This window comes from Marmota marmota, unplaced genomic scaffold, assembly GCF_001458135.2.
Source record: "Marmota marmota marmota unplaced genomic scaffold, marMar, whole genome shotgun sequence".
Taxonomy (NCBI): Eukaryota; Metazoa; Chordata; class Mammalia; order Rodentia; family Sciuridae; genus Marmota; species Marmota marmota.
In genome coordinates this window covers 466691-486629 of record NW_026000060.1, presented here as the reverse complement: position 1 = coordinate 486629, position 19939 = coordinate 466691, and the positions used below count along the sequence as shown (strand labels likewise).

The 19939-nt window shown below is 38.2% G+C and overlaps 1 protein-coding gene across 1 annotated transcript in view; it reads left to right on the top strand.

Moving 5' to 3' along the window:
* Positions 1–19939, top strand: part of LOC107160706 (leucine-rich repeat protein SHOC-2-like) — a 73415-nt gene that overhangs the window by 13259 nt on the left and 40217 nt on the right. Inside the window, exons 3-4 of the mRNA XM_015507350.2 lie at positions 12492–12622; positions 18610–18798. Of these exons, the coding sequence (XP_015362836.1) occupies positions 12492–12622; positions 18610–18798 (320 nt within the window). The remainder of the gene's footprint in view (positions 1–12491; positions 12623–18609; positions 18799–19939) is intronic.

The window sequence follows — 19939 nt, the reverse complement described above, 5'->3', positions numbered from 1 at the left end:
CACTCTCCCTGTTTGCCTCCCTCAGACCCTAAGTTTGTAGAGCTTGGGGCTGAGAACCCCCGAGAATTTGCTTGCCCTCCGGTAGCCACACCCCTGGTAGCTGGTGCAAGAGACCTCAGTTGTCAGCACTGGTGGGAGCGGTAGCCGGGAGTTCCGGGCCGCGAGTCCCGCGCCACTCCTGATTCCCTCGGTCTGGCTATCACGCTCACAGGAGAGCTGGGAGGGGCCCTTAAGGTTTGCCCGCTGTGTGGAGAGAGATGGCTAGGGGATTACACACCTGTTGCACTGGTTTCAATGCCGTTATCTCCTCCGCCCGTGACGTCAGTTCTCTGCCAAAGTGGTTTCCCATGCAAATGGTGACCGTTCGTTCCCTTTGCCGGGTGACCAATGCAACGGGTGGGTCCTGACTGTCTCTCCCAATCCCCGTTTCAATCCTGTGGCCACTGCCTATGAAGGCTCGGTTGGCTTTTACCTCTGTATGTTCATAAGGGCCGACCAGTTATTTCAGCGGGATCCTTAGTGCTGAGTCACGAGAAGCAAGCGAACCAGAGCTTGAATGCAGCCGATCCGGGCTCTGTGTGTGTGTTCTGAGGGGCTCAGACTGTACGCCCCAGATCCACGTCAGCTCAGCATTGCCTAGTGATCCTAAGCAAACAGCATTTAGACAGTTTATGGCTCCCTATGCCCGCGCAGCTGAAGAGGTCAGAGACTTGATCTCTCCGCGCCTGCCACCATGTTGGATCTCCTCTTTCCTCATTTTTTATTGATGCATCTTAGTTGTAGATTATGATGGAATTTGTTGTAACATATTTGTCCTTGCACAGGATATAACAATATAATTTGGCCAGTTATCACTACCCGTCTCCTCAGGCCTCTCACAGCCTTGTCTAACCCTCTACTGAGGTCTCCCCTTTGATTTTTATTGATCCTCTTCCCCATCTCTTTTCGTTTTCCTTTTTTGTTCTAGCTCCCACAGATGAGAGAAAATATACAACCTTGGACCTTTTGAATTTGGCTTATTTTGCTTAACCTAATGGTCTTAATTCCATCTATTTTTTTCCTGCAAATTATACATTTTATTCTTCTTTATGGCTGAATACATCTCCTCTGTGAACACATACCACATTTTCTTTATCCATTTACCTGTTGATGAACAGCCAGCTGACTCCATAGTTTGGCTATTACGAATTGTGCTGCCTATAAATGTGGGTATACATGGATCAAAATTAAAGCTTTAATGATTTTAATTCTTTGAGAAAAAGTACTGATGAGAATTGTACAACTGGGTCATATGGTGTTTCCATGCCTAGATTTTGTGGCCCCATCATACTGATTTCCACAGTGGTTGTACTAATCTGCAATCCCACCAACAATGTAAAAGTTTCTTCTTTTCTCGACGTCATCTCCAGCATTTATCATGGTTTGTATTTTTGATTTTTTGCTCTTGTTGGGTGTTTTTTGTTTTTTATTTTGTTTTTGGAATTGAATCCAAGGGCACTTACTGCTGAGCTGTAACCCCAATCCCTTTTTTATTTTGTGGTTGGGTTTCAATAATCAGTGAGGCTGACCAAGAACTTGTGAATTTCTTGTCTCAGCCTCTGGAGTCAGTTGGGTTACAAGCATTCTGTACTGTACCTGCCCATGACTGCCATGAGATCAAGTGTCAGTGTAGTTTTCTATTGCATTCCCTAGTTTTTAAAGGTGTTCAACATTTTTTTTTTCATGCACTTTGTTAGCCATTTGTACTTCTTCTTTTTAGAAGTATCTATTTACCTACTTACTAGTGGGGTTATTTGGGGTTATTTTGTTAGGTTTTTGGAGTTCTTATTTTATCTATTAACACTATTTCAGGAGAAGAGCAGTGATTGTCTCTCAGGTGTGTTCTTTCTCTCATTACATTCCTAATTGTTGCCTTTGCTGATCAGAAGCTTTTTAATTTGATGTTGTCCCATTTATTAACTCTTTGCACGATTTCCTAAGGCTGTTGGGTTCTATTGAGAAAGTTGTTGACTGTTCTAAAAGCTGGAGTGTTGACCCTGTATTTTCTTCTAGGAGTTGCAGTTTCTGGTCTAATTCTTAGGATTTTGATCCATTTTGAGTTGGTTTTTGGCAGGGTAAGACATAAGGGTCTAGTTTCATTCTTCCCACCACCAAGTGTTAAAAAGGTTATTTTTTCTCTAATATATGTTTTAGCACCTTTTTGAAGTATCAGATGACTGTGGGTTTGTCTCTGTGTCTTCTATTCTGTACCATTGATCTATGTCTCTTTTTTTTTTAATTTTTTATTGTGGGTTGTTCAAAACATTACAAATTTCTTGACATATCATATTCCACACTTTGATTCAAGTGGGTTATGAACTCCCACCTTCACCCCATACACAGATTGCAGAATCACATCAGTTACACATCCATTGATTTACAAATTGCCATACTAGTGTCTGTTGTGCTCCGCTGCCTTTCCCATCCTCCACCCTCCCCCCTCCCCACCTCTCCCCTCCCCTCCCCTCCTCTCTCTCTACCCCCTCCACTGTATAACCCTGAGGGTCTCCTTCCATTACCATGCAATTTCCCTTCTCTCTCCCTTTCCCTCCCACCTCTCATCCCTGTTAAATGTTAATCTTCTTCTCCTGCTCTTCGTCCCTACTCTGTTCTTAGTTACTCTCCTTATATCAAAGAAGACATTTGGCATTTGTTTTTTAGGGATTGGCTAGCTTCACTTAGCATAATCTGCTCTAATGCCATCCATTTCCCTGTAAATTCTATGATTTTGTCATTTTTTAATGCAGAGTAATACTCCATTGTGTATAAATGCCACATTTTTTTTATCCATTCGTCTATTGAAGGGCATCTAGGTTGGTTCCACAGTCTTGCTATTGTGAATTGTGCTGCTATGAACATCGATGTAGCAGTGTCCCTGTAGCATGCTCTTTTTAGGTCTTTAGGGAATAGACCAAGAAGGGGAATAGCTGGGTCAAATGGTGGCTCCATTCCCAGCTTTCCAAGAAATCTCCATACTGCTTTCCAAATTGGCTGCACCAATTTGCAGTCCCACCAGCAATGTACAAGTGTACCCTTTTCCCCACATCCTCGCCAGCACTTGTTGTTGTTTGACTTCATAATGGCTGCCAATCTTACTGGAGTGAGATGGTATCTTAGGGTGGTTTTGATTTGCATTTCTCTGACAGCTAGAGATGGTGAGCATTTTTTCATGTACTTGTTGATTGACTGTATGTCCTCCTCTGAGAAGTGTCTGTTCAGGTCCTTGGCCCATTTGTTGATTGGGTTGTTTGTTCTCTTATTGTCTAATTTTTTGAGTTCTTTGTATACTCTGGATATTAGGGCTCTATCTGAAGTGTGAGGAGTAAAGATTTGTTCCCAGGGTGTAGGCTCCCTATTTACCTCTCTTATTGTTTCTTTTGCTGAGAAAAAACTTTTTAGTTTGAGTAAGTCCCATTTGTTGATTCTAGTTATTAACTTTTGTGCTATGGGTGTCCTATTGAGGAATTTGGAGCCCGACCCCACAGTATGTAGATCGTAGCCAACTTTTTCTTCTATCAGACGGCGTGTCTCTGATTTGATATCAAGCTCCTTGATCCATTTTGAATTAACTTTTGTGCATGGCGAGAGAAAGGGATTCAGTTTCATTTTGTTGCATATGGATTTCCAGTTTTCCCAGCACCATTTGTTGAAGATGCTATCCTTCCTCCATTGCATGCTTTTAGCCCCTTTATCAAATATAAGATAGTTGTAGTTTTGTGGATTGGTTTCTGTGTCCTCTATTCTGTACCATTGGTCCACCCGCCTGTTTTGGTACCAGTACCATGCTGTTTTTGTTACTATTGCTCTGTAGTATAGTTTGAAGTCTGGTATCGCTATACCGCCTGATTCACACTTCCTGCTTAGCATTGTTTTTGCTATTCTGGGTCTTTTATTTTTCCATATGAATTTCATGATTGCTTTCTCTATTTCTACAAGAAATGCCGTTGGGATTTTGATTGGCATTGCATTAAACCTATAGAGAACTTTTGGTAATATCGCCATTTTGATGATGTTAGTTCTGCCTATCCATGAACAGGGTATATTTTTCCATCTTCTAAGATCTTCTTCTATTTCTCTCTTTAGGGTTCTGTAGTTTTCATTGTATAAGTCTTTCACCTCTTTTGTTAGGTTGATTCCCAAGTATTTTATTTTTTTTGAAGATATTGTGAATGGAGTGGTTGTCCTCATTTCCATTTCAGAGGATTTGTCGCTGATATACAGGAATGCCTTTGATTTATGCGTGTTGATTTTATATCCTGCCACTTTGCTGAATTCATTTATTAGCTCTAATAGTTTCTTTGTAGAGCCTTTTGGGTCTGCTAGGTATAGAATCATATCATCTGCAAATAGTGATAATTTAAGTTCTTCTTTTCCTATTTTGATGCCTTTAATTTCTTTCGTCTGTCTAATTGCTCTGGCCAGTGTTTCGAGAACTATGTTGAACAGAAGTGGAGAGAGAGGGCATCCCTGTCTTGTTCCAGATTTTAGAGGGAATGCCTTCAGTTTTTCTCCATTCAGAATGATGCTAGCCTGAGGCTTAGCATAGATTGCTTTTACAATATTGAGGTATGTTCCTGTTATCCCTAGTTTTTCTAGAGTTTTGAACATAAAGGGATGCTGTACTTTGTCGAATGCTTTTTCCGCATCTATCGAGATGATCATATGGTTCTTATTTTTAAGTCTATTGATGTGGTGAATAACATTTATTGATTTCCGTATATTGAACCAGCCTTGCATCCCAGGGATGAATCCTACTTGATCATGGTGTACAATTTTTTTGATATGTTTTTGTATCCGATTCGCCAGAATTTTATTGAGGATTTTTGCATCTAGGTTCATTAGAGATATTGGTCTGTAGTTTTCTTTCTTTGAAGTGTCTTTGTCTGGTTTAGGTATCAGGGTGATGTTGGCCTCGTAGAATGAATTTGGAAGTTCTCCCTCTTTTTCTATTTCCTGAAGTAGCTTGAAAAGTATTGGTATTAGTTCCTCTTTAAAGGTTTTGTAAAACTCTGCTGTATACCCATCCGGTCCTGGGCTTTTCTTAGTTGGTAGTCTTTTGATGGTTTCTTCTATTTCCTCAATTGATATTGGTCTGTTTAGGTTGTCTATATCCTCCTGACTCAATCTGGGCAGATCATATGACTTAAGAAATTTATCTATGCCTTCACTATCTTCTAATTTATTGGAGTATAAGGATTCAAAATAGTTTTTGATTATCTTCTGTATTTCTGAAGTGTCTGTTGTGATATTGCCTTTTTCATCCCGTATGCTAGTAATTTGAGTTCTCTCTCTTCTTCTCTTCGCTAGCATCGCTAAGGGTCTGTCGATTTTGTTTATTTTTTCAAAGAACCAACTTTTAGTTTTGTCAATTTTTTCAATTGTTTCTTTTGTTTCGATTTCATTAATTTCAGCTCTGATTTTAATTATTTCTTGCCTTCTACTTCTTTTGCTGTTGTTTTGCTCTTCTTTTTCAAGGATTTTGAGATGAAGTATGAGATCATTTATTTGTTGGTTTTTTCTTTTTTTAAGGAATGAACTCCAAGCAATGAATTTTCCTCTTAGAACTGCTTTCAATGTGTCCCATAGATTCCGATATGTTGTGTCTGTGTTTTCATTTATCTCTAAGAATTTTTTAATTTCCTCCTTGATGTCTTCTATAACCCATTGATCATTCAGTAACCTATTGTTCATTCTCCAAGTGATGTATGCTTTTTCCTTCCTTCTTTTATCGTTGATTTTCAGTTTCATTCCATTATGATCAGATAAGATGCATGGTATTATCTCTACTCCTTTATATTGTCTAAGAGTTGCCCTGTGACATAATATATGATCTATTTTTGAGAAGGATCCATGTGCTGCTGAGAAAAAAGTGTAACTGCTTGATGTTGGGTGGTATACTCTATATATGTCAATTAGGTCTAGGTTATTAATAGTGTTATTGAGTTCTATAGTTTCCTTATTCAACTTTTGTTTGGAAGATCTGTCCAGTGGCGAGAGAGGTGTGTTGAAGTCTCCCATGATTATGGTATGGTGGTCTATTAGACTCTTGAACTTGAGAAGAGTTTGTTTGACGAACATAGCTGCACCATTGTTTGGGGCATAAATATTTATGATTGTTATGTCTTGTTGGTGTATGGTTCCCTTAAGCAGTATGTAGTGTCCCTCTTTATCCCTTTTGATTAACTTTGGCTTGAAATCTATTTTATTTGATATGAGTATGGACACTCCTGCTTGTTTCCGAAGTCCATATGAGTGATATGATTTTTCCCAACCTTTCACCTTCAGCCTATGTATGTCTTTTCCTATCAAATGCGTCTCCTGTAGGCAGCATATTGTTGGGTCTTGTTTTGTGATCCATTCTACTAGCCTGTGTCTCTTAATTGGTGAGTTTAAGCCATTAACATTTAGGGTTATTATTGAGATATGGGTTGTTCTTCCAGCCATATTTGTTTATTTCTGTTACTAAACATGGTTTGTTTTCCTCTTTGATTATTTCCCCCCCCTTTACTGTCCTACCTCCCACTGTTGGTTTTCATTGTTATTTTCCATTTCCTCTTCCTGTAATGCTTTGGCGAGGATGTTTTGAAGAGATGGTTTTCTAGCTGCGAATTCTTTAAACTTTTGTTTATCGTGGAAGGTTTTAATTTCATCTTCCATCCTGAAGCTTAATTTCGCTGGATACACAATTCTTGGTTGGAACCCATTTTCTTTCAGTGTTTGAAATATGTTATTCCAGGATCTTCTAGCTTTCAGAGTCTGTGTTGAAAGATCAGCTGTTATCCTGATTGGCTTACCCCTAAATGTAATCTGCTTCCTTTCTCTTGTAGCTTTTAAAATTCTCTCCTTATTCTGTATGTTGGGCATCTTCATTATAATGTGTCTAGGTGTGGATCTCTTATGATTTTGCACATTCGGCGTCCTGTAGGCTTCTAGGATTTGGGATTCTGTCTCATTCTTCAAGTCTGGGAAGTTTTCTCGTATTATTTCATTGAATAGACTGCTCATTCCTTTGGTTTGGAGCTCTGTACCTTCCTGTATCCCAATGACTCTTAAGTTTGGTCTCTTAATGTTATCCCATATTTCTTGGATGTTCTGCTCATGGTTTCTTAACAGTCTTGCTGAGCTGTCTATGTTCTTTTCCAGTTGAAATACTTTGTCTTCATTGTCTGATGTTCTATCTTCTAAGTGTTCTACTCTGCTGGTAGTATTCTCCATTGAGTTTTTAAGTTGGTTTATTGCTTCCTGCATTTCTAGGATTTCTGATTGTTTGTTTTTTATAACCTCTATCTCCCTGTATAGTTGATCCTTTGCTTCCTGGATTTGTTTGCGTAATTCGTTGTCGAAGTGATCTTTCATTGTCTGATTTTGCTGTTTAATGTCTTCCTTGATACTCCAGATCATCTGAAGCATGTATATCCTGAATTCTTTATCTGACATTCCATCTGCTGCAGCTGTTACCTCTTCTAAAGTTGCGTTGACCTGCATTGCTTGTGGTCCTTTCTTTCCTTGTCTTTTCATACTGCTTGCGTATCTTTCCTGCAGGTGCGGGCGGCGGCTCTGCTCTCTCCTTATTCCAATTGGGGTGTCGTGGCTACCACGCCGGCAGGTCACTGGGCCTGTTCTGGGAGCTGGCGGCGGCTCTGTTCTGCCCCTACTCCAATTGGGGTGACGAGTGTACCACGCCGGCAGGCCACCGGGCCTGATCCGCCAGTCGGTTGCAGGTTTGCCTACCCTGCAGACGCGGGCGGCGGTTCTACTCTGCCCCTACTCCAAATGGGGTGTCGTGACTACCCCGCCTGCAGGACGCTGGGCCTGTTCCTGGCACGGGCGGCGACTCTGCTCTGCCACTACTCCAATTAGGGTGGTGTTTGTACCACGCCGGCAGGCTCCTGGGCCTGATCCGCCGGTCTGTTGTAGGTCTGCCTACCTTGGAGGCGCGGGCGGCGGATCTGCCCTGCCCCTCCTACCACGCCTGCGGACCCCTGGGTCTGATCTGCAGTTTGATCACTGGTCTGCTCACCCTGCGGGCACGGGTGGCGGTTCCGCTCCGCCCCCACTCCAATTGGGGTCACGTGACCACCACACCGGCAGGGCCTGATCCGGGCGTGGGAGAAGGATCTGCTCTGCCCCTACTCCAGTTGGGGTGACATGTGTACCACACTGGCAGGCCACTGGGCCTGACCCGCCCGGCTGTCACAGGTCTGTTTACCTTGCAAGCGCGAACGGCGGCTCTGCCCTGCCCCTCCTACCACGCCCATGTACCACTGGGTCGCGGGTCTGCCCACCTTGCGGGTGCGGGTGGCGGCTCCGCTCCGCCCCCTCTCCAATTGGGGTCACGCGGTCACCACGCTGGCGAGCCGCTGGGCCTGCTCCGGGCGCTGGCGGCGGCCCGGCTTCTCCCCTCTGGCTCAACGACAAATTGAGGAGACTCGGGTGACTGTGCCTCACCCCCCCTACCAGGAGACCAACTGCTTATGTCACCGCTGGTATTGATGAAGTTCTCTCCTCCGCCGCTTTCTGCTGACATCAGATCTCTGCCATGTTGGTATCCTATGCGAATGGCAGCATTTCGTTCCCCTTGCCGGGCAACCAAAGCAACGGGTGAGTCCTGACCGGCCCTCAGCAGGACCCGGACCGAGAAGCAGTTTCCGCGGGCTCCTAGCCCCGGTCCAGGGAAGTTCCGGGAGCCGGAACTCGGCCGCTCCGTGCTCGGTGTAAGCTCCTATAAGTGTAAGCTCCAAGAAGCAGTCCCCGCGGGCTCAGTTCCGGGAGCCGGAATTCGGCTGCTTAGTGCTTGTTGTATGCTCTGATAGGAGCAGGGTCCAAGAAGCAGCCTCCGCAGGCTCCGTGGGACGGTTCCGGGAGCCGGAACTCGGCCGCCCCGCGCTCGGTGTTCGCTCCGATAAGCTCAGGTTCTAAGAAGCACCCAGGCGCTGAACCCTAGCAATCTGTCTGCAAGCCGCAGGCGAATTGCAGCCTGAAATTACCTGATCTATGGCTGAATGAGCTGCGGTCAGTCGAAAACAGGGAAGGTGACGTCAGTTTACCATCATGGTGGCTGCTGGCCTCCTCTGTGGTCTGACCGGTGTGGAGAACCGAGATGGACCGCTTCCTTCCCCCGTCTCGAACCTAGCATTCAGCCCTGAGTACGGTGCTTGCGCGGCTGGCAGAAACTGCAGCGCTGTAACCCTGCGTCTCTATCCCAGCGCGCGCTGCAGACTCTAGCCGCGGGGCGATTTGCTGAATAAGCAGTGTTACCCTCCGTGCGACAAACCTCTCGCGTTTGAGTCCCCGTAGCCGATCCTCGTGCGATGGAAATCCTTCCTCCAGGTTCCGGAGCACCCCACTATTGCTGGAAATTCCTAACAAGATATCCTTTAGCCGTCCTGACTTGTCATACTCCCACACAGTGAAGCAGCACACGGGGGCAATGCACTCCCCTCGCCGCCATCTTCCTTCCCTATGTCTCTTTTTATGCCAGTCCTATGCAGTTTTTGTTACTGTCGTTCTGTAGTACAATTTGAAGTCATTTATTGTGATGCCTAAAGCATTGCTTTGTTGGCTAAGCATCGATTTACCTATTCTTGATCTTCTATTATTCCAAATGAATTTTAGGAATTTTTTTTCTAGTTCTAGGAGTAACGTTATTGGTATTTTGATGGGGGTTGTATTGAACCTATATTCTGCTTGTTGGAGTAGGATCATTTTAATAATATTTTGTCTATCCATGAACATGGGAGGTCTTTCCATCTTCTGGGGTCTTCAATTTCTTCAATATTCTATAATTTTCACTGTAGAGGTTAGATTTATTGCTAGGTTGGTCAGTTGGTGGTTTTTTGTTGTTTTTTGTTTTAAAGTCTATTGTGAGTGAGATTGTTTTATGATTTTTTTCTCTGTGGATTCATTGTTGGTATATAGGAAAGCCATTGATTTTTGTATATTGGATTTGTATCCTGCTAATTCGTCAAATTTGTTTGTTAGCTCTAGCAATCTTTTGGTGGAATTTTAGGATTTTCTAATTATTGACACTGTATAATTCTTGGAATATTGTGGATGCTATACACCATTGATACTTGAGCTTATCAAACAAATTCTAGCCTCAGGGTCTTTATATTTATTGTATCTCTGATTAGGCCTCCTTTCTCCTAAACATTGATATTATTTTCTTATTCATACAGTTCATCAAATGGATACATGGGGCTTGGTCAGCAGTTGACCCTATCCATTCTAACATTTTAACAATATTTTCTTGTTTTGTATTTTTGAGCATGTATTTGTATCCTTATTGACTAGTAAGTGGGTGATGCAATCAGAGCACTAAAAGAAAGGTTTTGGCCCACAGAGAGAATGTAGATGGGGCTAGATGGTAAAATCTCCCAGAAAGTAGGACGAGGGTCCTTTGGGTTCACTTCCTTTGACACAAAGTAATTTCTTTATGTATCCTTCTCTGTCTTGGTTTCCTTAATCATTCTATGTTTCATTTTTTACTAGAAGTGATTCTTCTGATTTTAATTTATATTATGAATATGAAAACATTTATCTTCATTATAAATATCTTGTAATTCAGATGACATATCAAAAACACATGGCTTCATGTATAACGTTTTCTTCAAGGTCAGGTGATATTTTAAAGATCAATAAAGACAAAGAAAAATATTTCCATTATTTTATATGATTTGCTAGTGGTCAGCAAATATAGTACCATTCCTATTTTGAGTAAAGGAAGTTAATAAGTACTATGTTTTCAAAATTTTATGAATCACAGTTATTTCTCATTTACAGTGTTTATTAAAATATTTCTTTTCTCTTTTTTCCATCATTCCTATCTCCTGTATCATGTAGCAGAAGCCTGAGTTTTGGTGAAAATCTGAACATTTGAATCATGATCTGTTATACATATCAGCAGTCTTAATTGACTTTTGCGATTCTCCCTGTCATCTCTTGGAGAAGAATGATATACCTGAACAGTATTCACAAACTTAATAGAAGTGTATCTTTTGATTCTGTTCCTTTCCCCCTTCTGCTAGCTTAGCACTTCAAAAGTGTAACAGATTATGAAAATAATAAATACACAACTGCTGTCTTGAAGTAAATATTTTGCCTGTATTACTAACCACTAACTTCCCTGGAGCTTTGAAAAGTCACCCAAGGCCTCCATTCCCTTCTCCCCTTCAAAATGGATGCAGTTTACCAGAGTGTCATAAAAAAGATGCTAGTGGATTTCCTTAGTTAATTGAGAAGATACATTAAAGACAAAACACACTTAATATTTCCTAAATGGTAATTTTTAATCTTGATTTTTATATACTATTTTATTCCTATTGGAATATTACTTAATTGGAACTAGAATACTTTTGGGCTCAGTTTACCAACCCTGTTGAAGGAAAGTGATGTGCATGAGCCTAACAATAGTTATAGTTGGAAGAACTGAGATGATTGCTGCTTTTCTGCAGTATAGTTGACTCGATTTATAGTATAGACTCATGAGATTTTTTATTACTGTCAATGACTAATTTTTATAAATGTAGAAAGTAAAACTGTACCAATTAATCATTTTTATGTAACTTTCTTCAGCAAGAGGGAAAGAAACCAATGAATGAGTGAAAGAAGGTTATGAAGCATAATGACTGTCCTCTTAAGTTCCAAGGCTTAATTTATGCCATCAACTGAATGTATGCTATCATCCATTTATGCAAGCATTATAAACATCAAAAAGAAAGTTTATCATACAACAATTTTTAAAAATGATCAAACCCAGAAGAAAGAAATGGACAGATACCAGAAGGTTCTGAAAATTGAAAGCCCACAAGTATTTGTCACTAAAAACATAAGTGTGACCTAGAGACCAGACAATCATTTCTATGTCTTCTAACATTGGAAAAGAAAATTTAAAAGTAAAGGCAACATCTGACATTTTAACCTACCCTATGTAGTAATGTCACTCACAGCAACAGTTATATCAAAGAAACTTTTTTTCTTATATATGTTATTTGGTAAGTTTAATTTGATTTGAATCTTTTATGATAGTAGATGTCGTTATATCCATCTGTGTAGCTCATGTGCATTCTCGTACTGACGATAAAACTAGAAATACTTGGAAAATAAAACGCTATTTTTAATGTCCTCATTAGTGGCTAATATGTTCTTAAGCAGGATTTTCTTACATTTCATTAATGTAGATGTATTTTTGTATGGTGCTCAGAAAGTTATTGATCTTGGAGAACTTCAGATTTTCACATTAGAGATGCCCAATCTGTGTAACTTCTTGTCACAAGTTGGTTCTGAAGATTAAGTTGTTAAAAGATGACAATAATTTTCAATAGGACACTTAACACAGTATAAATGCATATTTGATTATTTTTCTTATACAAGTTCCTTGGTTCTAGAAGATAAGAATCTTGTAATCCAGTGGATAGCCTGTGACAGTAAAGAGGTTCACTTTATATTTCCAGGCAACCTGTCTCATTTGTATCGTCTTGGTCTGAGATACAATAGACTCTCAGCAATACCCAGATCACTAGCAAACTGCAGTGCACTTGAAGACTTAAATTTGGAGAACAATAACATTTCTGCTTTACCAGAGGTAAGAATTGTATGAGAGAAAACATGACTGGATTGAAATAAGCCTTCAAGATAATTTAGGGAAAACTAACCAATCTTTATAGCTGGGGACATAATTTGGTGACTGAAATTGTTTAAATAACAAGCATCCTGTATAGCTACCACTAAAATAGAATTCAAAAGAGGAAAGAAAGGATACACGGAAGCTTTTTTAATATAAATAAGGTAAAAATCAGAAGGAAAATTAGTGTGCTATAGTTCCCTTAGCACTGTGTAAATCATTCTTATGTCATTTTGGGCAATGGCAGTAAAAATATTAAGAAAAAGCTGTATGGCTGGTTTAAAATCTCATCTATCCTGCTCAGTTCCTTATACAAATGTACTGTAGAAAGATGATAAATGGCAAGAACTACCTTGATAGAACATACTACTTGTTATTAAAATTAATGTTAGCTGCAACTCTAATGTGACACAAATTATCACCCTTATCAATGCAGTAATATTAAAAGTATTTCATATATTAGAATCACCAAAATCTTTCATTTTTAAACATTACTTTTTAATTTTTGAAAAAAAATAATTAGTTTTCCATGACAGTAGAATGCATTTGTGCACTTTTATGTACACAGGTAGGTATGATTCATCATCTTACTGATTTTTCCATGTGACTGACACAGTACTTTTATTTTTGTTTATTTATTTTCTGTGGTGCTGAGGATTGAATCCAGGGCCTCACATGTGCCAGGCAAGGGCTCTGCCACTGAGCCACAGCCACGGCCTGATTTTACGTGTTACAGAATCCCATCAGGAATAGAGACATATGTGTGCATAAGGCAGTGATGTTGGTGTCGTCCTTCCTATCTCCCCTCCCCTCCCCTCTCTTTACTCCCATCTACCTGATCTAAGGTGAACTAACGCACTTTTTCTAGTGCCCCCTCCTTATTTTGAATTACCATCAACATATCAGAGAAAACATTTGGCCTTTGGTGTTTGGGGATTGGCTTATTTTGCTTATCATGATGTTCTAAAGCTCCATTCATTTACTGGAAAATGCCATAATTTCATTCTTCTTTAGGGCTGAGTACTATTCCATTGTACATTTGATTTACCCATGCATCTATTGAAAGACACCTAGACTGGTTCCACAGTTTAGCTATTGTGAATTGAACTGCTATAAACATTGACATGGCTGTGTCACTGTAGGATGCTAATCTTAAATACTTTGAGTATAAACCAAAGAGTTCTATAGCTGGGTCAAATGGTGGTTCTATTTCAAGTTTTCTTAGGAATCTCCATCTGCTTTCCATAGTAGTTGCACCAATTTACAGTCACTCCAGCAATGTATGAGTGTTCATTTTTCACTGTCTCTTTGCCATATCTTCTTACCTTTATTCTTGATCATTGTCGATCTGACTGGAGTGAAATGAAATCTTAAAGTAGTTTTGATTTGCCTTTCTATAATTGCTAGAGATGTTGAACATTTTGTCATATATCTTTTGATTGTATTTCTTTTGAGAAGTGTCTTAGACCTTTTATTGATTGGGTTATTTTTTTGTGTGTAAGTTTTTTGACATTAATGCTTTATTGTACATGCACACGGTAAAGATATTTTCCCAATCGCTAGGATCTCTCTTTATATTATTAATTGTTTCTTTTGCTGAGAAGACATGTTTTAGTTTGAGTCTATCTCATTCAGTGATTCTTGCTTTTACTTCTTGCACTTCAGGGGTCTTGTTAAGGAAGTCGGATCCTTGGTCAACATGGTGAAGACTAGGGCCTTCTTTTTCTTCTAGTAAGATGAGGGTCTCTATTCTAATGCCTAAGTTTTCGATCCACTTTGATTTGAGTTTTGTACAGAGGGGGAGAGAGAGGTTTAATTTCATTTTGTACAGAGGGAGACAGGTTTAATTTCATTTTGTTACATAAATGTTACTTTTAACTTGGCTTGTTTGTATATATTAAATCATTTTTATTTATTTTGTGTTGGTAGTAATTGGGTATATAACACTTTTTTAAACTGTGTTTCTCAACAATGAAAGGGAATTTTACTCATAAATGTTTGCTTATGTTTATTCAAGCATAATATTCTAAGAAAAGAATGGAATGTAGACTTAGTAATTGATAGATCTTTTGCAAATTTTTTTCTTCCCTAATGATTAAAAATGTAGACACACACACACACACAGTAAATTTGTGTATCTGAATTTTCATGAAACACTTGGCCAGGGATGAAAGATGAATTTCAACCAGGCAAAGTGGTGCTTGTTTTTAACTACTCCAGAGACTGATGCAGGAAGATGGCATGCCTAAGGCCAGCATGGGCAATTTAATGATACCTTATCTCAAAATTAAAAAATAATAAAAAGGGCTGAGATTTTAGCTCAGTGGTAAGAGTGCCCCTGGGTTCAATCTGTAGTATTGGTGGGTGGAGAGGAAATGAGTTTCCCACAATCGCAGTTTCTAGACTGCGTTAGTTCATTAAGACTACTATGACAGGATCTTACCTATGACAGAAGAGTACTTCTGCTGGCAGCAGGTTGAATGGGATAAGGAGTAAATCCACAGATATCAGATACAGCTCTGAGAACCAGAATATCTGGATTTTTGTCTTTGATCATAGTAATTTACACATGATCAAAATGTATGAGGTTCTTTTGTTTAATGTCACCCCTCTTGCTAATGAATGACTTGTATCCATAAGAGGGTAAGTAATTAGCACATTGACTAGTTGTTTTTGAGATTATATTTGGACATGGTTTGTGAGCTTAATTAAGAATGACTGGTTTTAATATATATCCATATACATAAGTATAAAGACTGGGTCTATATCAAAATTCAAAAAGTGGATATTCAATTTAAATGTGTGTGTATATATATTGCCCCAGTTTTATTGTCAGTGAGGGGAAGCTTATATATGTGTGTGTGTGTGTGTGTGTGTGTGTATATATATATATGTGTGTGTGTGTGTATGTGTATGTGTGTGTGTCTGTGTGTGTGTGTGTGTCTGTGCATGCACACGCATTGCCCCATTACAATTATACGCTGTACTTGGGCTACTTTTGACAAACTCATACATGCATGGAACTCGATTTTAGTTCAGGCTCCTCCCCTTTACATCCCATGCCCCTTCCCCCATTTTCCTTCCTGTATGCTAGTGATTTTCTTTTGCTCATGTACTTGTTCACTTTTGAGTGGTTCTTTCTACTTATACATAAAATTGAAATAGCTTGTGTTATGTTTATGTATGTATATAGCATGACTTTAAAATTGCTTTGCATACCCCTTTCCCTTCCCTCCATTCACCCTCTCAATCTCCTTCTAGTCTACTGATCTTTCCTTTATTTTATGAAACTAATCATCTCTTCCTTCATTTCCTTATTTTGTGTTAGCTTCTTCATATGAGAGAGAAAACATTAGACTCTTTAATTTTTGAGACTAGCATATTTCACTTAGCAAGATTAAATACACATAAGGAAATGAAACTATAACTTTAAGCACATATGCTCAAGACATGAAGCTAGGAGCTCTACATGTATTATTTTATATTCAGTATCTTCCTATGATTTGTTGGGAATATTCTTATTGAATAGATAGGGGGAAAAGACAGATGGTTTTATTTTAGTCAGATTTGTTACCATAAACATTTTTTTTGAAAATATGGGAGAGATATTATCTAATCAATTTACCAAAGTTGGCAAAATTGATGAGTAGAAGACCTAAGATAGGAATCCAGATATATGTGACTGTAAAGGAAAGATAAACACCTATGTTTCACAGTGTGATATAAGTAATGCATGGAAGAGGGTTGGGGCTGTAGCTCAGTGGAAGAGCACTTGCCTCCTAGCATGTGTGAGGCATTGGGTTCGATCCTAAGTACCATATAAAAATAGAATAAATAAAATAAAGGCATTCTATCCATCTATAACTACAAAAAATTTTTTTAAATGTGTTGAAGAGAAGTCTTCTTGTACTCTTAGTATAATAAAATATCAATATTTTGTCATAGAAGAATATCAGTTCAGCAGTTTGTCAGTTTAAGAATAACATTTTTGCAATGAGTCTCAATAAAACTTGTTTGTGATAAAGCAGATTAAAGACATTTCTCTTGAATTGTCATATAAGGTTTTCTTAAGCACTGTTCTTGTGCTCACATTTTGTCTGTGTGCAAAAATAGATGCTAAGGATAGATTTTTAATGCTTAGTGTGAAAATAAAATATTTATTAAATAGATAATTCACTTTCAATTCTATGGTTATTTTCTTCCTTCCTTTTATATTGCCATAACTGACATCTCAGGTACCATGCCTTCATGGAGGACCAACAGCTGAATTTTGAATGGTATTTTAAACCCACATACTCTCAGTGGGCTTTGTTTCTTTTTGCTTATATTTTTACTTAATCTAGATTGTTTTTTTTTTCCTGTTCTGAATTCTGATTTCTTTTTTGATCTTTCAAAATTTCATTGCAGTCTATTTTCTGCATTTCTAAGTATTCTAGTATTTCTTCTTTACTTTGGAATTAAATAGGGGTTCTAAAATTCTAGCAGTTATTATATGTTGGTATGGTAAAACTGTTTGTGTATTTTGTCTCCGTTGTCTTCACTACAACCCATAAAGTAAGGCATTATCATTTCAAAAGTAAATAAACCAATTATTAATACAACAGTTTACCCAAACAGGAATAGTGGTGCACACCTGCAATCCCAGCTACTCGGAAGGCTGAAGCAGGATCACAAGTTCAAGGCTAGCCTGGGCAACTTAGTGAAACTCTAAGATAATTTCAAAGAAAAATGCCAAGGATATAGTTCATAGGTGGAGGAACCCTGGGTTCAATCCCCAGTACTAGAAAATAAAGAAAGAGAGAAAAGAAGAAAGAAAAATGGTTTGCTCCAAATCACAAGCTATTAAATGATAAGGCAAGACTGATTCAAAACTATTTGAATAACCAATAACAAACAGTATTTCTTAAAGATTGGTATGCAAGTCAACAGAGTAGTTTGTTGTAATGCATATTAATTCTGTGGGAGTCAGCCTAGAATCTCAATTTCTAACACCCTTCCAGGGGCTACTAATGTTGCTCTTCCTTGATCCAGCTTAAATAATGAGCACCTATTCTGTGTAATTTATTATTGATGATATGCCAATTGTGCATTATTTTCTAAGTGCTTCCTATCTGTGCTTTATATCTCTAAAAATGTTTAATGTTCTTAAAGGCAGAGATTTCTTTATATTTACACACTTAGCAGTTTATTTATGTAGTGGGAAACTAAAGTAGGAACATATGAGTTTACGTGTTTAGTAAGTACTTGCTTAATAGGTACTTGTATTCCTTCAAATTTTACCATATAAAAAGGAATGTGTTATAGTATATCAAAAAGTATAATCAGCTTCTCAATTTAGTATTCCTAAAGAACCATTAAATTATTGAATAATGGTTTATACTGTGACAGGAATTATGTGAATTTTTTTACTATTTATTTTTATTTATTTTTACATGCTGCTGAGGATCAAACTCAGGGTCTTATGTGTGCAAGGCAAGTATTCTACTACTGAGCTAAAACTCCAGCTTAATCTTAATACTAATGTTAATCTTACTACTAATTTATATAGTTATATAACTAAAACCTATATAGGTTTTGTTACAGTAAGTGGCATAGCACTCTCAAACTAGCCATCTTGAGATACTTCTCAGTCACCAATGTGTACTTTATGTTATAGAGTGATTTAAATAAACTAAAGCCAAAATTCAAAAAAAGGGAAAAAATTCCTGATTTCTTGTGAAATCTGAAAAATCTGAGTGCACTGACTTCACAGTTTCCATGAGGCAAGACAACAGCTTGCTGGAATTGAGTATTGACTATCTGGAGGAAGTGTCACAGAACCAGCCTAACCTGTTTCTGTAGATCCTTACCTGCAAGGCCTTGAGGCATTTGTGTTTGGAATTTGCTGTTCTATTCAAATGAAGTTTTTTTCAGTTCTAATTTAGATTTATGCTTGGTTTTTTTAACAGAGCCTTTTATGCAGTCTTGTGAAACTGAACAATTTGAACTTGGCTAGAAATTACTTCCAGTCATATCCAGTGGGTGGTCCAGCTCAGTTTTTCACCATCTGTTCCCTCAACATGGAACACAATCAAATCAATAAAATCCCATATGGAATTTTCTCTAGAGCAAAAGCATTAAGAAAACTAAATATGAAGGTAAACTTTCTGTATCAGGAGGAAAGGAGGAATTACTAATGCATTGATATTCTATTGTCTCTAATGATGTGGGTTATGTGTCATTTTACTTTGTTGATGAAGTCTACTTAGGGGACACACACACACACACACACACATACAGAGTGGGGGAGATATTTAGTTGTCAGTGGGCCTTTATTTTATATATTTATATGTGGTGCTGATAATCAAACTCAATGACTCACATATGTTAGGCAAGCACTCTACAACTGAGCCACAACCCCAGCCGCTTGGGGACAGTTTTTATCAGATAAAAAGTATTTTAGAATTGTGTATAATACCCTAGGATTTTGTCCTCAAAAATTAATCATGAGGATTTATTAAAGTATATTTGTAGGTATATTTATTGCAGAACAGTTTTAAAGGTACCAAATTATTATTACTCTTAGGGATTTAAATTTTTAAAGTGGAATACTGCAGAGCCACCAAAATTGATGCTCAGATTTAGAAGAATATTAAATACCAGTTACAATATTCTTAGTTTATCAAGAATTAGGAAGTCACAGCATATAAAAAATTATTTGCATACATACAGTTTAAAGCTGTTTAGAGTATGATTAAATACAGTAAATACTTAGGTATTTATGTGTACATATATAGTCAGTGTTTTCTAAAATGTATCTCTTTAAAGACCACCCATAAGTAATTCTGATCTGCAGTTCTTTTTATTTCTTATCTCTATACTGTCCAGTGAAAGGATCTCACATTTGTAATAGTTTATTGTGAAAGAGGTGAAGAAATGGTGATTTATCTAGTCCAGTGATTTAATTTTTAGTAAACTTTCTACACAGAGAAAACAGTCTATTTGTCCATACAGCTATTTCATGGCTGAGGCAGGAATTCAGCTTCCTAGATTTTTTTAATCTAGGTAGAGGGTTCTTTATATTATATTTTTCAATATCTTTCTGTCTTTGATGAGCCAGTCACACATTATTGTTCTTTATAATTTAAATTTACAATTTCTTGACTCTGTCTATACTTTGTCATAAATATAGTATGTATCTTTTATGGTAATTTGGAAGCACATAATTACTGAAGTAGTATAAATTCAAAATCCTATTACAAACAAAAATTTTAATATAGTTACATAATTAATATATGC